This window comes from Eucalyptus grandis, chromosome 5, assembly GCF_016545825.1.
Source record: "Eucalyptus grandis isolate ANBG69807.140 chromosome 5, ASM1654582v1, whole genome shotgun sequence".
Lineage (NCBI taxonomy): Eukaryota > Viridiplantae > Streptophyta > Magnoliopsida > Myrtales > Myrtaceae > Eucalyptus > Eucalyptus grandis.
In genome coordinates this window covers 10,507,248-10,527,714 of record NC_052616.1, presented here as the reverse complement: position 1 = coordinate 10,527,714, position 20,467 = coordinate 10,507,248, and the positions used below count along the sequence as shown (strand labels likewise).

The window sequence follows — 20,467 nt, the reverse complement described above, 5'->3', positions numbered from 1 at the left end:
AATTCTTCTTTAGTGCCGAGGCCTGTATAACATGACTTATGCAAATATGGACAATCGGAAGCATAATAGGTTGAAGTCAGTTTCCATTCATTGGTTGGGTTATTTAGTTACATAGGTGGCACACAACAAAACAACCCCCGATCCTAGACCTAGGGTAACAAAAAGATATCTACACTCCATCAGTGACACCCACACGTACCACAACATCCATCGCCCATCATGTGACCAAAACTCAAAAAAAAAGTGGCTATCGCGAATATCGTCGCCTTGAAAACTAACTTGCCTAGCCCACTACATCACACTCCATTCCCAACCGTCACTATCCCACTCCTCATCTAGGTCGCTGTACTCAGACGGTCCATTGCTGCTGCTATCGTCCTCAGCGTTGCTGCTATTGCTATTACTTTAGAACCTAAGAGGTCCCTTCAGCTCGTTGCCCTCCCAATAAAACGGTATGGTATCAACTGAGCGTAGCCTATATCTACCCAAACAGTAGACATATAACAAACACGCACCCGTTCGGACTCTGGAAAAGTAACGTCTTCGATATACATTCAAAATAACATGGCTGTCCATATCGAGCCAAAGGAGGTACGTTCATTGTTCTTAATTATTTGAAGATTTGAAATACAGCAAGAGTAAGCCAAAGCTTAGCAAAAGATAAGACAAATTCATAAATCAATCGATCCAACGCACTCTCGATTCCTAAGACTCACCTACCACAATCCTATAATGCAACTAGCAAACAATCAGTATCTATGATGCACTCACAAGTACATGCAGCACACAAAATGCAATAGCTTTTAGCCCAAGTTTCATTTTACACATACCATGTCATTTGGTCCACCTCTATCTCACGGTTCAACCAATGGGAAGTCGGTACTATGCAGATCACTTCCGACCTATCACACACGACCGGATTTTTGGGGAACCCTATTGCCCCCCAGACTTCCCACTCCAGGACATTTAGGGAACACACAGTATCCTAGGAAACTCTTAGAACATCCATTCCAAGCCATCATCTAGGAACTTCTAGGGTACCATGTTATCCCTCAGACATTTAGGTGCTACAAACCCTGTTACCCCCAGTAGCCCAATCACATCACCCCGGGTTGCCATCCGTAACCTCATACTTATGCATCATCACATGCTCGGCATACACATGATGTGACATTGCATTCCATCAATTTCATTCATAGGCTATAACATGCAACTATTGCAACACTTAATACCTCATGCACACTCAATAGCCAAAAATTACAGATTCTGCCACTACATTTAATAATTTGAAAATATCACCGACTGACATCACATCACAGTAAATCATATCTTGTTGGAAATATTAAAGTGTGCTGGTTGACTCTTCAGAAGACATCATTCCAAGATTTCCTCGTTTTCCCCTCATAAAAACTCCATCTTTAAAATCGGTTAGAAAACGGCAGTTTTCTCGATTTTGGAAACCACTTCAATTAAAATAGTAAATGAATTCAAAAATTTTAATTTTTGGATATGTTTGCAAAAAGACCTTGACAAAGATTTCTCATGAAAAAGACCAGGTCAAAATCGACATGCAAGCTTGTCTTTCTTTGAACTTGAGGCAAAACAGAGGAGCAAAATAAAATAGGTAGATTTTCGGAAATAGTTTCCATAGAGTTAAAATCACCTTTAAAAATTCTCATTTTTGGGTATGTTGTAGACTAAATAATTTTGAACAACTTTTATGAAGAAAATTTATCAAGATTCTGACTAGAAAAATCCATATAAAATCAGGAAACGGTAAAGGTCATCATTTCAATAGTACTGGACAGTAGGAAAATGAAGAAAAATAAAACTATTTGGCCAACCAAATTGACTCCGAAAAATCTGAAATGTAACTATGTTAAACTTTAGGATATTAGAAACAACTTTGAAGAAAGAAACTTCTTGAGATCTGGTCTAGAAAAAGTTGCAGCAAAAATAATGAACCGAAAGGTACCGCATGCACGCGATTTTCGGGGCTTAACCTCAAGTACACGAATTCCATTCTTTGTCACCTCATCAACATCCACTCACCAAAACAACATACAACAAGCTAAAACAGCCATTCAAGACTTCATCTAAGGTTCATTTCACTACCATAAGCCACAGATAACACATGCAAAGCACAATCTTAGCATCTAGCTTACCTCCTCAACCATCCATGGCATGCAAGAGCCAAAGATCACTAGAAATCAAATGCAACCCATAAAAATGACTCAAGTCTCTCTTATAAGCCTCGACCAAGGTCGTTCATCGTCGGATCATCGGCTTGGTTGCTCAAACACAAAGAAAAACAACAAATCCGAACAACAACACTTCAAGCCCCACAACATCATCTACCATGATCTAAGCTAGCAAAACCAAGAGAAAGAGAGATCAAGAGGCTTAGGAATAAGTCCTATCTCCTTGCCTTGAGATTAAACTTCACTTGTGATGAAGATTTGAGCAAGAAACGGCAAGATAGGGGAAGAAAATGGAGAAGAGAGGGTTCGATGATGGAGCGGCCAAGAGAGAGGAGGAGAGAAATGAAGAGAACTCTTGGCCAAAATGAAGAAAATGAGGGAGAGGAAAAGAGAGAAAGGCGTCGGTCATGCTTAAGAAAAAGATGGGTGTGTACTTGGCTCGTTGAACACATTTCATGCATGAAAATCTATTGGCTTGGGTACTATTCAGCCATGATTACATGCATTTAATCATCCAAGGGCAAAATAAAATTTTGGAGGCTAAGATTAGGCAATAGGTGTCCGGCCATAGGGTGATTAAACTTAGCACCCACTTATCTTACCCTAATTTAATCATCCATTATATAGTATAAAGTATATTTTAGGGTATAATGGCCATATTAATTAAATTGATCATAATATTCTAATTTTATGCAAGAATATAGCCTAAACGATATTCTGAAATTATCCAATGAGCTCTCCTATACTCTTGAACTCAAATAAGTCAAACAAATCTTTCAAAGGTGTCTCGAGATATTGATATTTCAACCTCGTTAACCTTAAGCCTTTCTAGAATTCTCACTAATTTAGTGGGTGAAAATTCTGGATGTCACAACTTCGTTGTGCCAATATTAGCAAGCACATCAGTAGGCCAATTGCCATCTTGAAAAGTATCAAGTATTTTGAACTTAAAATAGCCCGGTAGTTTTTTGATATCTTTAAGTAGTCGGTCCAACGTTATTTGCTATACTCTCTTGGTTGAAAACTTCGGCGATAATTTTGGAGTCCGTCTCGAAGGTGAGTTTATGAAAACCGTGTGACAGCCTGAATTTTCATAACTTGTTTTCGATTAAATAAATCGGGCCTTTCATCGAAACGCTAATAGTGATATTCTCTGAGCTGATCACTCACGAGATAACTTGACTATCTGGGGAAGCAAGTAGGGAATTTAAATGCAATTGCACTTGAGAATTCGACCAAGAATCGACTGCTCAACCGTGTTGATCTCGCAAGGGTCATTACGGCACCGTCGAGATCGATCGAAATCAAAGATAGGTCGATTCGACGAGATATGTGATCAAATTGTGGGTGATTCCACTTGATTGAAAAATTCTCATCGATCGGCACTAAATTGATTTTCTGTCGTTTTGGTACCCGGTGCCCGTAATTGAAACCTTGAGATTTTCACGACAACTGAGAGTTGTCAATGTGTCGAAGATGTACTTCGTGACTCGAGATAAATCGATCACGGTCAATTGCACCAAAAATTCCTAAAAGTTATCCGGTAGACTAGGTCACGCTAAAAGCGCGCGGATTGAAAATAACCGCGAATTTGAACCCGATTTCAGAAATTGAAAGTTCTGAGGTGTCACAAGCTATTTTAGGAACGTCGACTCACTCTCCGAGAAATTTTCAGAGATTCCGGGATTTTTTGCGGAAAATCGATACGGACGTTACGGAAAATCAGCGGAAATTCAGATGGGCTAAATCGATGGAAATTGGGACTTCCGAGCCAAGCCTTCGAGTGTCGGGGACTTACAGAAAATTATATGGGATTTTTCTACATCAAAATTTGACTTCAATTTTGGGATTTTGTTGAAGAAATTAAAGATCAAAAGTGGTGAAATTCGGATATAGGCCTAGGGTTGGAAATTTGGTGTCAATTTGAAGTATTTGAAGTATTTAAATGTTGGGGAAAGTAATAGGAGACCAACTAATCAATGCAAGAGATAATATCTTTAACTTCAAGCCTCCAAGCTTGCCGAGCACACTTTGCCAGCCGCTTCCCTCCCGTCGTTGTCCCTCCTTCACCGCCTCTCGCTTTCTACATTTCTTCTTTCGGTTGAAACCGGGGAACGACAGAGATCCAACGAGAGAAGTAGCTCTCGCCCCCACCAAATTTCTTCCTTCGCATGGCCACGTTCGGCAACAATCGAGGGATCCGGTGAAGCGGCATCAACGTTCACCGAAGTAACTCCGTGCCGCGTCTTCTCTCCACCATCCGCAAGCCCCGTTTCCTTCTGCCCATCTCACGCACCGAACAGCCCCACTTATAGAGTCAACACCATCATCCAACAAAAGCGGTTTGTTGACTCCGCTTGTTCCTTTGCTGCCTCAATTTCTTCGAGCCGTGCACTCTTCTAGCGAAGCAACTGATGCCCAGTCAACCACGCCATCCCCCGAAGCGGTTTGTTGACCGTAAACCCCCACTCATCCACTCACCCTCTTCCTCTGTTCATTTCCCCACGATCGAAGCCCCACGCTAGTCAACAACACCCACGTGAAAATCCTTTTGTTGACTCATGCACCTGCCATCTTCACTTCTTCGTGCATCCAGTGGAGTCTACCGAAGCGATTCTCTTCCTCGCGGCCAACGTCCGAGACACCACCAGTGAAGCCACGATCTCCTCTCTTCGGCCCGGCTTCACCGAAGCACAGCCCACATCAACGGCCCGGCTTTCGGCAGTCCACGCAAGTTGTTAGAAGCCCGCTCAGTTCAGCCCATCTGCAGAGAAAATTCAGTCCAGCTTTTGAAGCCCAAGCTTAGGCCCAAGTTCAGTTAGTTCTAGCCCAATTTCAGTTCAGCCTTTTGGGCCCAAGAAGAAGGCCCAAGCCCGCGACCAGCAGCCTGCGAAGCCCAAGACCTAAACTCAGCCTTGCTGAGTTGTGTTGGGCCCGTTTTAGGCCCGGCCCAAGTTTGCCGACGCCGCCGAAAATTAAGGTTTCGGCCGCCGTCGCGTCGTCGTCGCGGTGAACCGGTTTTCGCGATACACCGGTGAGTTTATACTCTAAACTCTGCTTAGTAGGTTAATGACGTTTAAGGGGTGTTTAGATTTATTTTATTAGGAATTAGGTGGTTAGTTAGATTAAATTAGAAATTGAATTATTTAATTGAGCATGTTAGGTGGTTAGCATGGTTTAGCTAAGGCCTAAATAAATTGTACTGTTTATCTAGTAGGGTTCGGGAATTTTTCCGAGTCCGTATTGGTTATTAATTTAATGATTCTGGCCTAAGTTAGTATTTTTAGAATTTAAATTGATTTATTTCAGTAATTATTTAATTATTAATTATTTTTCCGGAAATTAGGCCGGGATAGCCAGTGACCGGAATTTCGTGCTGATTGCAATGGTGTGGTTAATTTATGCAATTGAGTATTAAATTATGCAAATTGAGTGCTGATTTGATTTTTGGTATTTAATTCCAAAATTGTGAATTTCCAATATTTATTCAGAAAATCCCAGGTGTCGGGTTTTGATACCGAAAATGGTTTTTAGTACTATATGAAAATAGTGGGATTTCAAAAATGAGGAATATCAATTTTTCTGGATCAAGTTGACCGTGTACCCACACACGAGTAATTTCACGTGAATTTCTAATACGAAGAAAAAGGCCAGGCTCACCATTTTAATTGAAGCATTTGAGTGCAATGCACGGTGTCCTGGGCCATATTTGAGTGATCGTGTGATGGCTATGAGAAATCGTCCCGGGCTGTTGAGCTGGACGTTATCCCTATGTGGGATACCCCCTGGACAACGGGAAGCCGGTCGCAGTTGATTCTGGACCCTATGCTCCTTCGGGAAAGCCGTCTGATAAAGAGACGTGCCGCGCTCCATGGGGGGAGGCGATGCCTGGCAATGCCAGAAGACCGCCGAACTGAGAGTATGCCGTGCTATATGCCGAGATCAAATCTAAGAACGCATGATTAATTGAGTGTGGCGTTTCAATTATTAGAGCTTATTTGTTGCTCATGCTCTCGTGTTGTCTATGAGATAAATTGTACTGACTGCAGGGTGGATCTGAGACGAGGTAAGTCTCCTTGATTGTGTGATTGCGTGCTTAGGACGCTTCTTGGCGTATTTCCCTCCTAATTGGGGTTTAGAGCTTAGACTCGCTGAGATGATATCTCACCCCGTTGTGGGACAACATTTTCAGGGTCGTCAAGTGGAGGACCTGGAGCTGAGAGGAGGTGATCGGAAGCGTAGGTCAGTTAGGACCGCTTCTTTTTGGAAGGCCAGTCTTTTGTAGTCTTTGGCCATAGACCTGTGTTCATGACTCAGTGTATATATAAAAGCATGTTTGTGTGTGAATCTATTATCCTGTCTTTCTATCCCGAGATGATTACTGTCAGGGGATTTCTTTTCGCTTCCGCATGTGTAATAAAATGGAAAGGGTCGGCGACTCGTCCTGGGAAGTCGCAAATTTTTTATCGACCAGATAGGGATGGGTACGCGCTCGGGGTCCGGGGCGTGACAAACCGTGCTACTTTGCAATGGCAAGTCCCAATTATAGCATCCATAGTTTTGCTTGTAAAGATGAACATATTCCACCATATGAGGTAAAATCGTCAAGCTAGTCACCCCCTTCATTTGAGAATCATCATCCAACTCCTACAAGTCATGGATTACCTTTATATTTGGTTTAATCCAAACCAAAGGTGGAGGAACTCAAGTAACCGTAATGGGAGAAGTACATGATCTGCTTTTAGGTTAGTTGATCATAAGCATACCTCTGATTTCCCTTTGCATGTGAGTGGATTACTTGTACAAGGTTGGAAGGAAAAATAAAGCTTTCATGGAAAAAGTGCTTGTTTTGCCATTGCCAAAAATGCCATATATTCACACCAAAAATAGTATTCCAATTATAGAGGAAGTTGATTCTCCTGTTGTCAACCAAGTTGGATTTCAACTATTGAGATAAATTCATTAAAGAACTCTTCAAGACAATATTGTGGAATGAGTACAATCTATGTTCCAACTTGACAATCCCGCAACACATGCAAAGTCGTTTCCACTGAAGATTCACTTCACAGGTAGTAAGGGTTACCTCTCAGATCGTGGAAAATTACTAGAAAAGTCATAAACCTAATACAATTGTGCTGACTCAATCATAACATTTTTTACTGTCAATGGAGTCAGAAATTTTTTTATTTGTAGCAATTCATTTTTTTTTCCAAACAATTTTGGCTAGAAAATCATTTATATAAATACTGGCCGTTCTACATAGCACCAATGGCGTTGACGTGAAATTTTTTTAATAATATTTTAATTATTTATTTATTCTTTCATTTTTTTTTCCATTTTTTTTTCTGTTCTTTCTCCTTCCCTTCTTTCTTTCTCTAGTTGGTCACTGAAGGCATGTTTGGTAACGATTCTGTTCCCAAGAAACATTCGATAAGAAATGATTCTTTTTTACTTTGTTCCCGGAAACAATTACTAAGCATTTTAAGCCGTTTGGTAACTGTCCAAAATTTCTAATTCTGGAATATAATTGTGTTTGGGACCGTACTCATTAATTCTGTTCCAAATCAATTTCTTTTAATTTTTAAATTTTTTTTTTTTTTTTTTTTTTTTTTTTTCCTTTTTTTCATTTTTTTTTTTATTTTTTCCTCTTTTTTCTTTTTATGTTTTTCCTTTGTCTCTCTTGTTCTTCTTCTTCCGATGGCCGAGTGAGGTCGCCGGCCCTCGTCGCCCGAGCCTTGCCGGCGACTGGCGGGGCTCGCCCAACCACGCAAGACTCGGCCTCGGCGGTGGCCAAGGCGGCCTCACTGGGCTAGGCGAGGCCCACCTAGCCACCAACAAGGCTCGCCCAACCCCACCGAGGCTCGACCTCATTAGATCTCGACCTCGTCAAATCTAACAAGGTCTAGCCTCGTCGGTGGCCAGGCCGGCCTTGCCGATGGCTAGGCGAGCCTCGCCGGGGCTGGGCGAGGCCCGCTTGACCACCAACGAGGCTGGGGGAGCCTCATCGGTGGCTGGGCTTGCCTCCGGCGAGCTTGCCGGATCGGTTGCCGACGACCGGTGGCGGACCGCGACGAACAACGAGGAACAACGACAGATGACAACCGCGGGATGGTGGTAGATGAAGAAGAAGAAGAGAAATACGATTTTGATTCTTAGATTTGTTCCCGGAACAAGAATCAACTTTTTTTTTTTTTTTTAATTCTTGATTCTATTCCAAATCTAATTCTGGGAACAAAATTTTACTTGAACAAAAATTTTACTAAACGCGATTATGTTCCCAAACTGTTTCCGAGAACAAAAAATCAGAATTAGGCACTGTTTGGATGGTTACCAAACAAGGCCTGACTCTCTCACAACCAAGAAAGGTGGGGGCCGGTGAGGTCATGCCTTGCCCAGGCCAGCCCGTGGCGAGGGTGGCCTCACGTTGATCTACCTTCACTAGAGTCAGTGAGGGTAGCCTTTTCAACCCTCGTCTTTGGGTGATCACTAAGGTTCGATGACCAGCTAGAAAAAAAAAGTTATTATAAAATAATAAAAGTTATTTACGTCATTGCCGGTGGCATCACGTAGGATGTGGTCAGTGTCCATATGCGAGCGAACTTCAATCAAAATTGGCTGGATAGAGTGAACTGACGCAAATGCAATAAATTTAAAACTCAATTAAAAAATATTTATGATTGAATTAACAAAATTATAATATTTTTAGTCTTTCCTCTCAAATTGCGAGTGTGCTACTGCTACGGGCGATTCAATCCCGCCGCCGAGGTCGAACTGTTCGACTCAAGCTCGCTCGTTAACCGGTTCTAATTCTAAGGCCGTGCTATATGGAGATCCATTTAATTCAAAGTTTATTAAGACCTTCTTGAGACTAGTTCGTAATCGTCGTGTCTCCCTTTCTTTTTCGTTCTTTTCTTGGTTCCTTTCTTGGGTAAAGCTGAAAACAGATGCGTAGATAAATGACACTCCGCGTTTGGTGGAACCACGTATGACAGAGAAAACACCAGGGAAAAGAAAAGGAAAGAAAAGCGCTCAAATTCCATCATCTTCATCCCCGGGAAAACGAGGAATTACTGTTCTCTCCCATTTTGAAGGCAAGAGCAGAGACCGACAGACGGGACAAGTCACCTGCTTGTAGTCCACCCATCGATCCAAGCACTCCCTGTGGAACGCGTGCGAGCAGCTGCTCAGCTCCCTGACCTCGTCCCTCCCCTCGATGCTGCTCAGGCACACCGCGCATCCTCCTCCGCCCTCTCCTTCACGGCCACGCCTCTCTTGGAACGTCGCGTACTCGACGACGGGGAGTCGGCTCTTGATCATGGCCATCAGGGTCTGGACCGGGACTTGGACGAACGACGGCGATGAGCCGTTCATTATGATAATGGGGTCGGGGATAACTTCTCCTTCCTCTCCTTCTTCTCCTTCTTCTTCTTCTCGTTCCTCTCGATCATGTGGTTTGAGAAGGCCCAGATGAGCGAGGGCTGTGACGAGCGCGAGCTTGAGTTGGCACAGGACATCCATGGCGGTTCCACGAAACTCCATATGAGAGAGAGAGAGACAGAGAGACTAATGTGGAAAAGACGAAGAGGTGCAAAGAGTAGTTTATATGTTTCTTGAACCGGCTTTTGACGGCAAAAATATTTTTTTTAAGTTAATATCACAAAAAATTTAAAATTAATACTTTGTGTCTCGTATAATCCAAATCAAATTTCACATCACAAAGATTCTAAATTAATACTCTTATCAAATTTATTATAAATTAATTTTTATATTGCGAATTGGCACACCCGTGCCTTTTACACGGTGCATCCAGTTGTTTGCTCTGCACCAGCTGCCTTAGCTATAGGGACATCTATTAAGCCTTATTATTATTGTTATAATAATATATATCTTAGGCATTTCAAACTTACTATTTATAAAATGCATAATTATGTCATTTTAAAAGTGATTTGAAAAGTGTTATTTCCTCTTGTAGTCAACTTAACAAGATCATTTAGATAATTGAATTTGCACACATTTTTCTGTAAAAGGAAGATGCGATGTATTAAAATTAATTCATAAAACTCTTAATCTAACCACTCAATCCGTCTCACATGAGCTAAACCCCCCAGAAAATCTACTCAAAAAAATTAAATGAAACGATCACTTACTTAGAAAAGCTACGCAAAAGAATTATCATTTAGAGATTGGTATTACCTTACGAATTACTCAAGAAGATTTCTACCTCTCTCGAGAAGGGACAACAATGCCGCGCTATCAAAGAATATAATCCTACTTTGGTGAAAACAAACCACTTAATTTAGATCTTAACAGGTGTGTAAATTGCTATCTCAATTCTGAAAATCAATTATTAGATGTCATACGATTGTCTTCGTGTTCTAGAGCGGCCCCCCATCCCACTCTTTGCAATTCACCCTTTCGGACAAAACACGTACGCTGTTGGCCATCAAGAGAGGAGGAAATCACCTCCACGTCGTGGGGGCCTCAGCCGGGGCGGCCTCAGCCGGGGCGGCCTTTATCGCTCTTACCAGTTCCGTAATGGCGGGTCGATCGATTCTGTCATCGCGAATCACGCAACCGTACAGTCCGGCAATGCTGCAGCGTTCACATGATGCGCGAGCAGGAGCTCCTTTGGATTTTGATGGCTCCGTTACTTGGTGCTGCGACTAGCAACGCAAGCCTCGCACGGCTGCAGAATTTGTCAGTGTGGGGGCATGCTTGATCCTGATGGCTTGGTTTGTCCTCATAGAGAGAGATTGGATGTGAGAGAGAGAGAGAGGGATTCCTAGTAACTTTGAAGTCTCCGAAAGACCACAAGTAGGATGCGGTACCCAATTCGTTCGTTGTACCAATATTAGCAAAGCACATCGACAGGCTAATTACCTTCCTGAAAAGTATTAAATATTATAAACTCAAAAATAAAAGTTGAGTAGTCTTTTGATATCTTTAAGTAGCCGATTCAGTATTATCCGCTATATTCTCTTAGTTAAAATATTCAGCGGTAATTTTGGAGTCTATCGATAATGAATTTATGAAAATCATGTTGCTTTGTGATGGTAAGTCCTAATCATAGCGCTCATAGTTCTGTTTGTAAAAACAAACATATTCCAACAAATGAGGTAAACCCATCAAACCAATTATCCCCTTCGTTTTGGAATCATCCTCCAACTCCTACAAGTCAAGTATTACTTTTAGATACTCTTATGTATATTCAGTTTAATCTACATCAGAGGTGGAGGAAGTCAAACAATTGTAATGAGAGAAGTACATGGTCAACCATTGGAATTCGCCCCAATAGCCACCCTTCCAACATGGAAGGGGAAGGTGAGGGGTTTAAATCCCCACCTTCTTAGGGAGGGATAGGGTGGGGACGCGTAAGTTTCAGGAGTGGGTTTCGACTCCTATACCCCGCAAGAGGCAGGGCAAAAGTCTGAGAATGAGAGTGAGTGTAGAGTAGGAATAGAATAGAACTGACCAAAAAAAAAAGTACATAATCCACTTTTAGGCAAGTTGATCATGGCAAAGCTCTAATTTCCCTTCATATGTGACTAGACTACTTGTACAAGGTTGAAAGGAAAAATAAAGCTTTCTTAGAAAATGACTTGTTTCACCATTGCCAAAAAGTCATATATTCACACCAAAAATAGTACTCCAATCATAATGGAAGTCGATTCTCTCGTTGTTAGCTAGATTGGATTTCAACTCTTGAAATAAATTCATTAAGGATTTGTTCAAGACTATTGGGGGACAAATATAATCCATATGTTCCGAATAACTGGACATTCCCACAAGACATGTAAAGTTGTTTCCATTGAAGATTCACATCCAAATTGTAAGGGTTACCTCCTAGATTGTGGAAATTATTAAAAAAATCTTAAACTCATTACAATTGTGTCGATTCAATCATAAACATTTTTTGTTACCAATTAAGTCATAAATAATTTTCTTTGTACTAATTCAATCCATCCAATCAATTTTGACTAAAAAAATCACTAACATAAATAATGGTCATCTTACACAATGCCACTAGTGTTGACATGGAAAATTTTTGTAATATTATAATTATTTGTTTTTTCTTTTCTTTTTTTCTCCTTTTTTTTTTTTTCCTCTCTTTCATTTTTTATTTTTCCTTCCCTTATTTTTCCTTTAGCCAATTGTCGAACCTCAGCAACCAACATAGGCAAGGGCCAACAAGGTTTCGTGCCTTGCCTAACTTGTGGCGAGGGTGGCCTCACATTGATTTACCCTCACCAAAGGCCAAGAGGGTGGCCTTACTAACCCTTGCCTCTAGCTGATCACTGAGATCCAATAACCAGCTAGAGGAAAAAGGAAAGGAAAATGATTATTATAAATTGGCCAATGACCAACGACGACACTTAGGATATGGTCTATATTTATATCAGCAAATTACAATCAAAATTAGCAAAATGAATTAAACGGATATGAATACAATAAGTTTAAGCCTCAATAATAATAACAATAACAATAATAATTTATAATTGAATTGATATAATTATAATAAATTTAGTTGTTCTCTTGATAATGTCTTCTTTCCTCTCACGTTGTCAGAGTCAGAGTTTCCCAAACAGATCGTGCCAGGTGGCCGGCGATGCGATGGGGGTTTCTGGAAAGAAATCTCATTCGTTCCTCTCACTACCCTCCACTCCCCATGTTACGTCCTTGATTGCGGACCATGAGTTGTCGCTTCTGGGTCTCGTGAAAATCCAGCGCACGTCGTGCTTCGTGCTCGAGGCAATCCCGCCAATGGCATCCCGAGAAATCCGTCGACGGACCCAGGGAAGAAAATCTTGGAACGACTTTGTATTTCATTTTGGCTTTTTAAGTGGGTCGAGAGATTCGACAGTCCAGAAGCATGCCTTCCGCTCTGATTACTTTAATATCTTTTGCTTTTTTCCGACGGAATTGAGATCCGCGCAGAAGCAGCATTCCTCCTCTCGTTCTCTGGATGAAGTGATATTTCTTTATATCCTTCGGATACGCCAAGTGCCCACGCCCTCCACGCTGAAACGGACGTCGCCAAGGTGACGGGAGGAGAGCGGCGCGCCGGCCGTCGACCCACGTGCGTGCCGAAGAACGCGCCCCGTGGGCAGAGCGCTAGCGCTTCTTGTCGCTGGCCCACGCTCCCGCACCAGCCACTGCGCAGAAATTGTAGAGAGGAAAGTGTGAATCTGCTCGTGGTCGGGTGCGATCGGGCCTAGTAGCGAAGCAGGGCCCCCTCGCAAAGCTCGTCCACGTTATTCACGAGCACGAGGCTTTTGGGGGAACCCGACACTTGAACAGCGTAAATAACAAATTTTGTCCACGAGAAGGGGAAGGAACAGAGCTTCGGTCAAGCTTAGTGGGAATGCCTGCTCGCTTAAGCATTTTGTCAAACGGTTGGCTTGCGCAATGTGGTAGTCCGTCCCCACTTAAAAAGATCCCAACTTGCGAGTAAAGAAGACAGAAAATCAACTCGCGGTGAACGAATGGCAGTAACGGCATATCAACAGCACTAACATTGGAAGCACATCAACACCACCATCGACAGCAATTCCTAAAATTACTGCATTTGATTCAACAGAATACTAACAAGCAACAACAATACATAGAAGAAACCCAACGCCGAGCCTCGTCAGCCTCCGAACCCGTACAGGGTCCGGCCCTGCCGCTTGAGCGCGTACACCACGTCCATGGCCGTCACGGTCTTCCGCCGGGCGTGCTCGGTGTAGGTCACGGCGTCGCGGATCACGTTCTCCAGGAAGATCTTGAGCACCCCGCGGGTCTCCTCGTAGATGAGGCCGCTGATGCGCTTGACCCCGCCCCGGCGAGCCAGCCGCCGGATGGCCGGCTTGGTGATGCCCTGGATGTTGTCCCGCAGCACCTTCCGGTGCCGCTTCGCGCCTCCCTTCCCCAGCCCCTTCCCTCCCTTCCCTCTTCCCGACATCTTCTCTTCCTCGCTTGCCGAACGGAGAGTTCTGCAACGTCGATGAGCTTCGAAAATGGAGATGCAGATGGAGATGGCGATGGAGATGTACGTATATATATGGTGGGACGAGATTTGAATGTTTTCCGATTTTGGCGCTTACTTTTTTGCATTTTGGAGGTCTTCTATTGCGCGGAGAGGCGGGGGGAAATCTGGACCGTCAGATGCTCTCGGGTAATCGACGGCGGGAGAAGTCGATCCGCGTGCTCGAATAAGAGTTCATCCCGACCGTTCATCAACGCTATCCAACTGTTCCCGATGAATGAGTCTTAAAGCTAATGATGCCCCTCCTCCCCCAAGTGGGGTGACTAGCACGGGCCACCAGGCCCACTACTAGCGGACAAAAAAGAAGCACGTAATTTCCACTTATTTTCCGTCCAAAAGTTGAGAAAATAAAATGTCATCATTTAAATTTCGAAAATTTATGGAAAAACGAAACACGAATCTTAAAGAAAATTCATTTTTTTCCTAATGATAAAACAATGTCGATTATAATCAATAACTTAAGTCATAGTCAATGAATAATTACTCTTGATTTTATTATTTTTGGGGTTAAAATCACAAAAATCCTAAGAAATACATGACAACCATTCTCTGTTTTTTCAAATAATTTACGGAACATAAATATTTTTTTCTATTTCTATTTCTAGAAGAGTTTAAGCAAAATAACCGTTTAATAACGACACAAAATTTATACTCTAAAAATAGAAATTCGTTTGATAACAACACAAAATTTCTTCTTTTCGGACGGCGGTGGATTGGCAGATAATGTTGACGAATGGCGGCAGCTACGGCGGGGCGACGGCCGACGACCGGCAGCAACGGGGCCAATCGGCGGCTGGCAACCAATGAACAAAGTGGTCGGTGGCAACGAGATGAAGGACAAATTGATGAACGATAAAAAAAAAAAAAGTATTTCTCATTTTTGTTCCGAAATAGAAAAATATAAAAATTTTACTTCGATTTCTATTACAAACCTATTTCGGAATAAAAATCTATTCTGAAATAAAAAACGGAATAAGTTTATCAAATGATTTCTATTCTAGAAACAAGTTTGGAATAGAAAAATTGTTTCTAAATGCAATAAGCAATTGTTATGCACCCCTAAACTGATACATCCATTACAAGTTTCTCTTAAACTAATTTTTTTTATCATCGAAAGCCCAAAATTAGTATATTTGTAACAAATTTACTACAAACTAATTTTTTAACCATAAAAAACCTTTAAATTGATGTGACAAATTTATACTCCGTTAGTACGAAAAATCACAAACTTCCACGTATTATTCAATTCAATAATTTAATAATAAAATTTAACGGAAACTAATGAAGAATAAATTTGTCACATATATATTAATTTGAGGATAATTAGTTTGAAGAAAATTTATCGTGAGTGCACCAATTTAGAGTTTTTCAAAATACTAATCCAATTTTTTTGCCCGACCTCAATTTTTATAGTTGTACGCAGTAGTTTTTGTGCGTAAAAACAAACAAATTTCATATCTTGCGGTTTAGTATGAAGCTCGCAACGGCAGTGACCTTAGTCCAGCTTCTGCACTCGTGCGCAACACGAATCTCTCGATCGCACTATCAACTCATCGATTAAGCTTTGCTATCCACTTCAAACTTCACGTAACGTGCATTTTAATTACTCGAGTCGGCTCGATGGATGGCCTGACATTTCGTCGTAATCGAAAAATACGTGCGGCCCTGGAAATAGCTCGCGGATGCGGCCGCCATGTCGATCGAAAGTGAACGCGATTTTTTTATTTGCTTCGTCAGGATTACAGTGCGCGAACGATGATGCCACTTGAGCCTTACTATTCAGCCGAGTGGTATGGAGTTTGATTCACTATCCTGACGGCCAGGGGACTCCTCACGGCGTGCGCTCCATCGGTCCAAACCAAGCTTCCGAAGTAGTACCCCGTGTTCACCGGCGCGGCAGCGCAGACCGTGACGCTGAAGGCGGCCTTCTTGGTTTCCCGATCGAACGCCAGGACGTGAGGCCTCACCGTCACTGTGGTGCCGGAGGGCGGCTCGATCACGGCCCAGTATCTCGACTCGGGGTTTCCGGTGTTCGTGACGGTCCTGGTCACGGTGACAGTGCTCGTGAGCCTCGGGATGGTTCTGGAGGGGAGGTTCACATCGGAGACAGAGGGTCTTCTAGCGGGGCAAGGAGCGGGCTTTCCGGTCAGATGAGAGATCTCGGTGTCGTTGTAGCCCATGGCGCATAGGTAGAGGATGTAGTCAGGCGTGCCCATGTCATAGATTAGGCCTGGTTCGGCCGCAGAGTTCGGGTTCACATTGCCGCCTCCCATGTCGAACGGGTCGGCCAGTTTCGGAGGAAATCCTGAGGCAAATATGGGAAAACCCGGCGGGTTGGTCCTCCAGGCTGCAAAAAAGGCTTTTAATATCAGCAATGCTTAATCACTTGAGCGGTGTTCTGATTGATGGAACATCATCTAATGTTAATGTCTCTGAACGTATTAGCTGATGCAATATGTTCGCCGGTCACTCCGCGGACCAAAAAGGCAAGAAGTCGATCTTAAAGAACTGTTTCGTGATTCAGTTGAGTTGGAGAAATACCGATAGTCACAAGGGCTGATCTAAATGCCGCCGGCGACCAATCCGGGTGAAGCGCTTTGAGGAGCGCCACGATGGCCGCAACGTGAGGGGTGGCCATAGAAGTTCCCGAGAGTATCCTGTATCCATTGTCCTCCGACGGACTGAAGGGCGAAGTGGCGGCCAGTATGTTCACCCCGGGTGCTGCTACATCTGGCTGTGTCACAGAACAACATCAAAGCAGATGTTTCTATCTCTTTTTGATTGTGCAGAAGAGACTAGTTGATGATCTTTTGATACTCCATGAAACTTCAAACGAGCTAGAATCAGCACATGCTCCTAGTTTTGCGAAAATTTGAAAATTTCACACAAGTTGAACAGCGGTAAAGACGGTAAATAGCAGATGAGGGTATGTTTCCGAGAGTCTCGAACCACTTTCGTGGAACTCCCGCGAGTCGAATGTACCCGGAGAACTACAAACTGGACGGCCAATGGCCGAAGGACTCAGTTAAGAACCAGATGTACCTTGAGAACAGCTGGAGAAATAGAGCTCGGCCCTCTGGAAGAGAAGAAGGCGACCTTTGCCTGGACTGCTTTGCCGACAGCAGTTATTGTCGGGCTCAACTTTACCTTAGGGAATCTGTGCAGGATCCATGAAAACGGTCATTCAATTCTGTGTGAGTGATTAGCTTTAGGTTTCGACAAACCGCAACATGACGAAGACTGTCATGACATACCTTGCCGAGCGGAAGTAGACTAGAATTTGGGTTCCAATCTCGTAATCCACCTCGACACATGGGAAGTCGCCGCTGCACGGAGCCAACCCGTCACTAGGGTTCTTGGCAACAATCACGCCAATGCCCCTAGACGCCTTCACAGCCGCTGAGGCGAGTGGTACTACCTCAAACCTACGTGCTATGGAGGTGAAGCACAGGACCACTTTCCCAGCCATCAATGTTGCATTAGGGGAGAGACGTTCACATACCCTGTGATCAATTCAAGAGAAGATTAGCAGCTTTAGCTTTCTCTGTCCGCAATTAACGGTAACAGAATCATCAGATGAGCAGATGGTCTAACCCTGCCGAAGTAGGATCGAGGTTGTGCCTTCTGGATATAGCAAAGTCGTAAAACCGATTTCCTTTCCTGTGTATATGGCTTGGCCCTTAGAGAGCAATAAGCAACTCATCACACACTTGGTGCAAAATTCCTAGGATACTTTCATCTGCTAAACCTCAAATAGCAACACATACCACTAACGTTTCGTTGTTTCCGAGGGTTATGATAGTACGGAAGGCTCGGTCGATGGAAGTTGCTCCGACAGTTAGTATCCACGGCGCTGTGTTCTGCACTGTTTGAGCCGCCGGTCCATCATTGCCGGCTCCACAAACTACAGTTATTCCTTGTGCCACAGCATGGAATGCACCGGTAGCAATGCCATCTCGGTCATCCACATCGGAGAAGAGAGGAATCGCAGTCCCAATAGACACAGACAGCACGTCCACTCCATCATGAATTGCCTCGTCAAATGCTTTCAATATGTCTGCAGACGAGCACTGTACGTTGAGCACATTCCAGCACACCTTGTACACCGCTAGCCGGGCACGGGGAGCACCACCTCTCGCCGTTCCATACCCAATTCCTCTGTAACTGACATTGCTCACAAAAGAACCCACGGCGGTGCTGGACGTGTGAGTCCCATGTCCATTTGCGTCTCTCGGCGACAAGAACTCCAGGTCCCCGAGGCATTCAATGGTTTTCCATACTCTGCGAGGAATCCATCCACGAACCAGCGAGCCCCTATTATCTTTCTGTTGCAGTGTTTGGCTGGATCGAATTGCTCCGCCGGTTCGCAACCACCTTTCCACCGCGACGGGATCAGTCCAAGGCCTTCATCGCTGAATGACTTCGACTCCGGCCAAATTCCTGCTACATTGTGTGAAACATAAAGCTAGTGACATGGTTTAATCTAGAAACAGAGAAAGAGGGCAAAGATGTAGAGACAAAATCGACCTGTATCTATCATGCCTACTATAACTCCATCACCCATCCTGCTTTTGTAAAGGAGACTGGTGGGTGAATGAGAGGGAGACAGACCAAGGAAATCCCAGCTCCGAGTAGTTTGCAGGCGGAAAAGGGTATTAGGCATAACACGGACAACCCCAGGGAATCCTGAAACATGAGCAAATGCTGAAGTGCAAGCGCACGAAATGATCTGCAGGTCTAGCAAAAGAATGCAAATTAATTATACACCGACATACCGGCAAGTTCTTGTGCCTGAGACTCAGTAAGCTTCGCAGCAAAACCAGAGAAGCCATGCCTATAGCTGTACAAGATCGATTTGGCGGCCGCTTCCTTGCTGAAGCAGAATTAACACGTTCCAGAGAACAGAGAAAAAGCAGATGGTCACCGGACCACGCCATTAGGAACTGAATTAAAACACCTGCTTTTGTTGTTCTTTTCAAAGTTTCAAACTCCTTTTACCTCCCAAGCACTGATGCAAGCATGTCATGATGCGAATTGGTCTCCACTGTGGGATCGCCTTGCTTCCTCGCTCCAAAGTACACGATATAAACCTGCCCATAAATTTGCCAGGATTGCTTCCTTTCTAAGAGAAAACAGAATCACAGAGAAACACGTTAAAAGCATGAGATTCACACACATTGCTCTTTGCCTTCACCGTTCTGGTAATGCCCCATTGCCCAAGAAGAAAACATGCGACCACCAGCAAAGTTTCCAAGTTTCTCATCGTGGTGTGTTGCCGGTGTTTCGTGATTTTGACAAAGAGATGAAGTGAATATCAGGATCGTGAGATCGATCGCTTGCTGCTTTAGCAACTACCCAATATAGAAACTCGATGCGATAGAGAACGACAATGCCCACTTTTAAGTATCCTTGAAGGGGAGCTTGCAAGGTCAGGCACAAAAGCAGTGCAATCCACACCAAGAATTCAAAAGATGTGGAAACCAAGTAAGGTCAAACCAGATAATGACCTCGCTCCTGATTTGAACATGTTGCTTTGTGATCAAGGCCATAATTTGAAGGGGTGGTTCTTGTTCAAGATCCCACTGATTAAACAACAATAAAGGGCACGAATATAGGAAATAATATGCAGTAAAAACAGAGTTTGGTCGTACAAGGGCCTCCAAGTTTAGAGGTCCCCTAAAGTTTTAAGGGTCACTTATCTTAAAAGGTGACGCTAACGGGGGTTTTCTTGGCTTCAAGAATGAGGAGTGAAGGCCAGACCACAGACTTTCATTATCCCTTGATGCGTAAAAGAGTTTCTCCTCAGACAGTAGTCGCCTTGAAGAATATGAAGATGAATAGCTTATAAAAAAGTGGGTGAAACTAACCCTATTTCCTACGTGTCCCTTGCACTAGATTGGCACCATCGATCTACCACGCCTATAAACGAGTCCATCTAATTTAACTTTTGCGGATCGTGCAATACCAGACCGAATGATCGCCAGGAATTCCACTGTTCACATGCACAGTCGAGATGGTTAATCAATTGTATTTTCAAAACACTGTCATGCATCCAGAGTTATATGTATGAGGCTTTATTAGTCTCTGTTCTTCAAGATATCAATTCCCCTGGCAGGGTTCAGACAGTGATCCGGAATATCGAGATTTCATGACTGTTTTTTATGAGAGCTGCTTATATTCTTCAACATACATTCCAAAAAGCATAATAAAATTATTTTTGGTTCACAGAAACAGATATGAG

General features: G+C 43.3%; 3 protein-coding genes across 3 annotated transcripts; all 3 read right to left on the bottom strand.

Annotated features, from left to right (window-relative positions):
• Window positions 1–9,230: 9,230 nt before the first annotated feature.
• Window positions 9,231–9,719, bottom strand: LOC104446174 (probable E3 ubiquitin-protein ligase RHA1A). The gene has a single exon (XM_010060072.2). The coding sequence runs from the start codon at window positions 9,717–9,719 to the stop codon at window positions 9,231–9,233; it is 489 nt and encodes a 162-aa protein (XP_010058374.2).
• A 3,947-nt stretch (window positions 9,720–13,666) lies between these two features.
• LOC104444128 (histone H4) lies at window positions 13,667–14,214 on the bottom strand. Its single transcript, XM_010057736.3, has one exon. The coding sequence runs from the start codon at window positions 14,140–14,142 to the stop codon at window positions 13,831–13,833; it is 312 nt and encodes a 103-aa protein (XP_010056038.1). The 5' UTR covers window positions 14,143–14,214; the 3' UTR covers window positions 13,667–13,830.
• A 1,708-nt stretch (window positions 14,215–15,922) lies between these two features.
• On the bottom strand, window positions 15,923–19,805 carry LOC120293071 (subtilisin-like protease SBT3.5). The gene is given in 12 exon segments (XM_039311794.1): window positions 15,923–16,573; window positions 16,768–16,960; window positions 17,269–17,383; window positions 17,481–17,729; window positions 17,821–17,848; window positions 17,851–17,905; window positions 17,994–18,475; window positions 18,478–18,666; window positions 18,754–18,912; window positions 19,002–19,099; window positions 19,225–19,316; window positions 19,403–19,805. Coding segments are annotated over 12 exon segments (2,319 nt in total). The 5' UTR covers window positions 19,490–19,805; the 3' UTR covers window positions 15,923–16,001.
• Between the last annotated feature and the right edge of the window lie 662 nt (window positions 19,806–20,467).

Excerpts from the sequence above, each read along its gene's own strand:
- LOC104446174 (XM_010060072.2), bottom strand. The coding sequence starts at position 9,719 with ATGGATGTCCTGTGCCAACTCAAGCTCGCGCTCGTCACAGCCCTCGCT.
- LOC104444128 (XM_010057736.3), bottom strand. The coding sequence starts at position 14,142 with ATGTCGGGAAGAGGGAAGGGAGGGAAGGGGCTGGGGAAGGGAGGCGCG.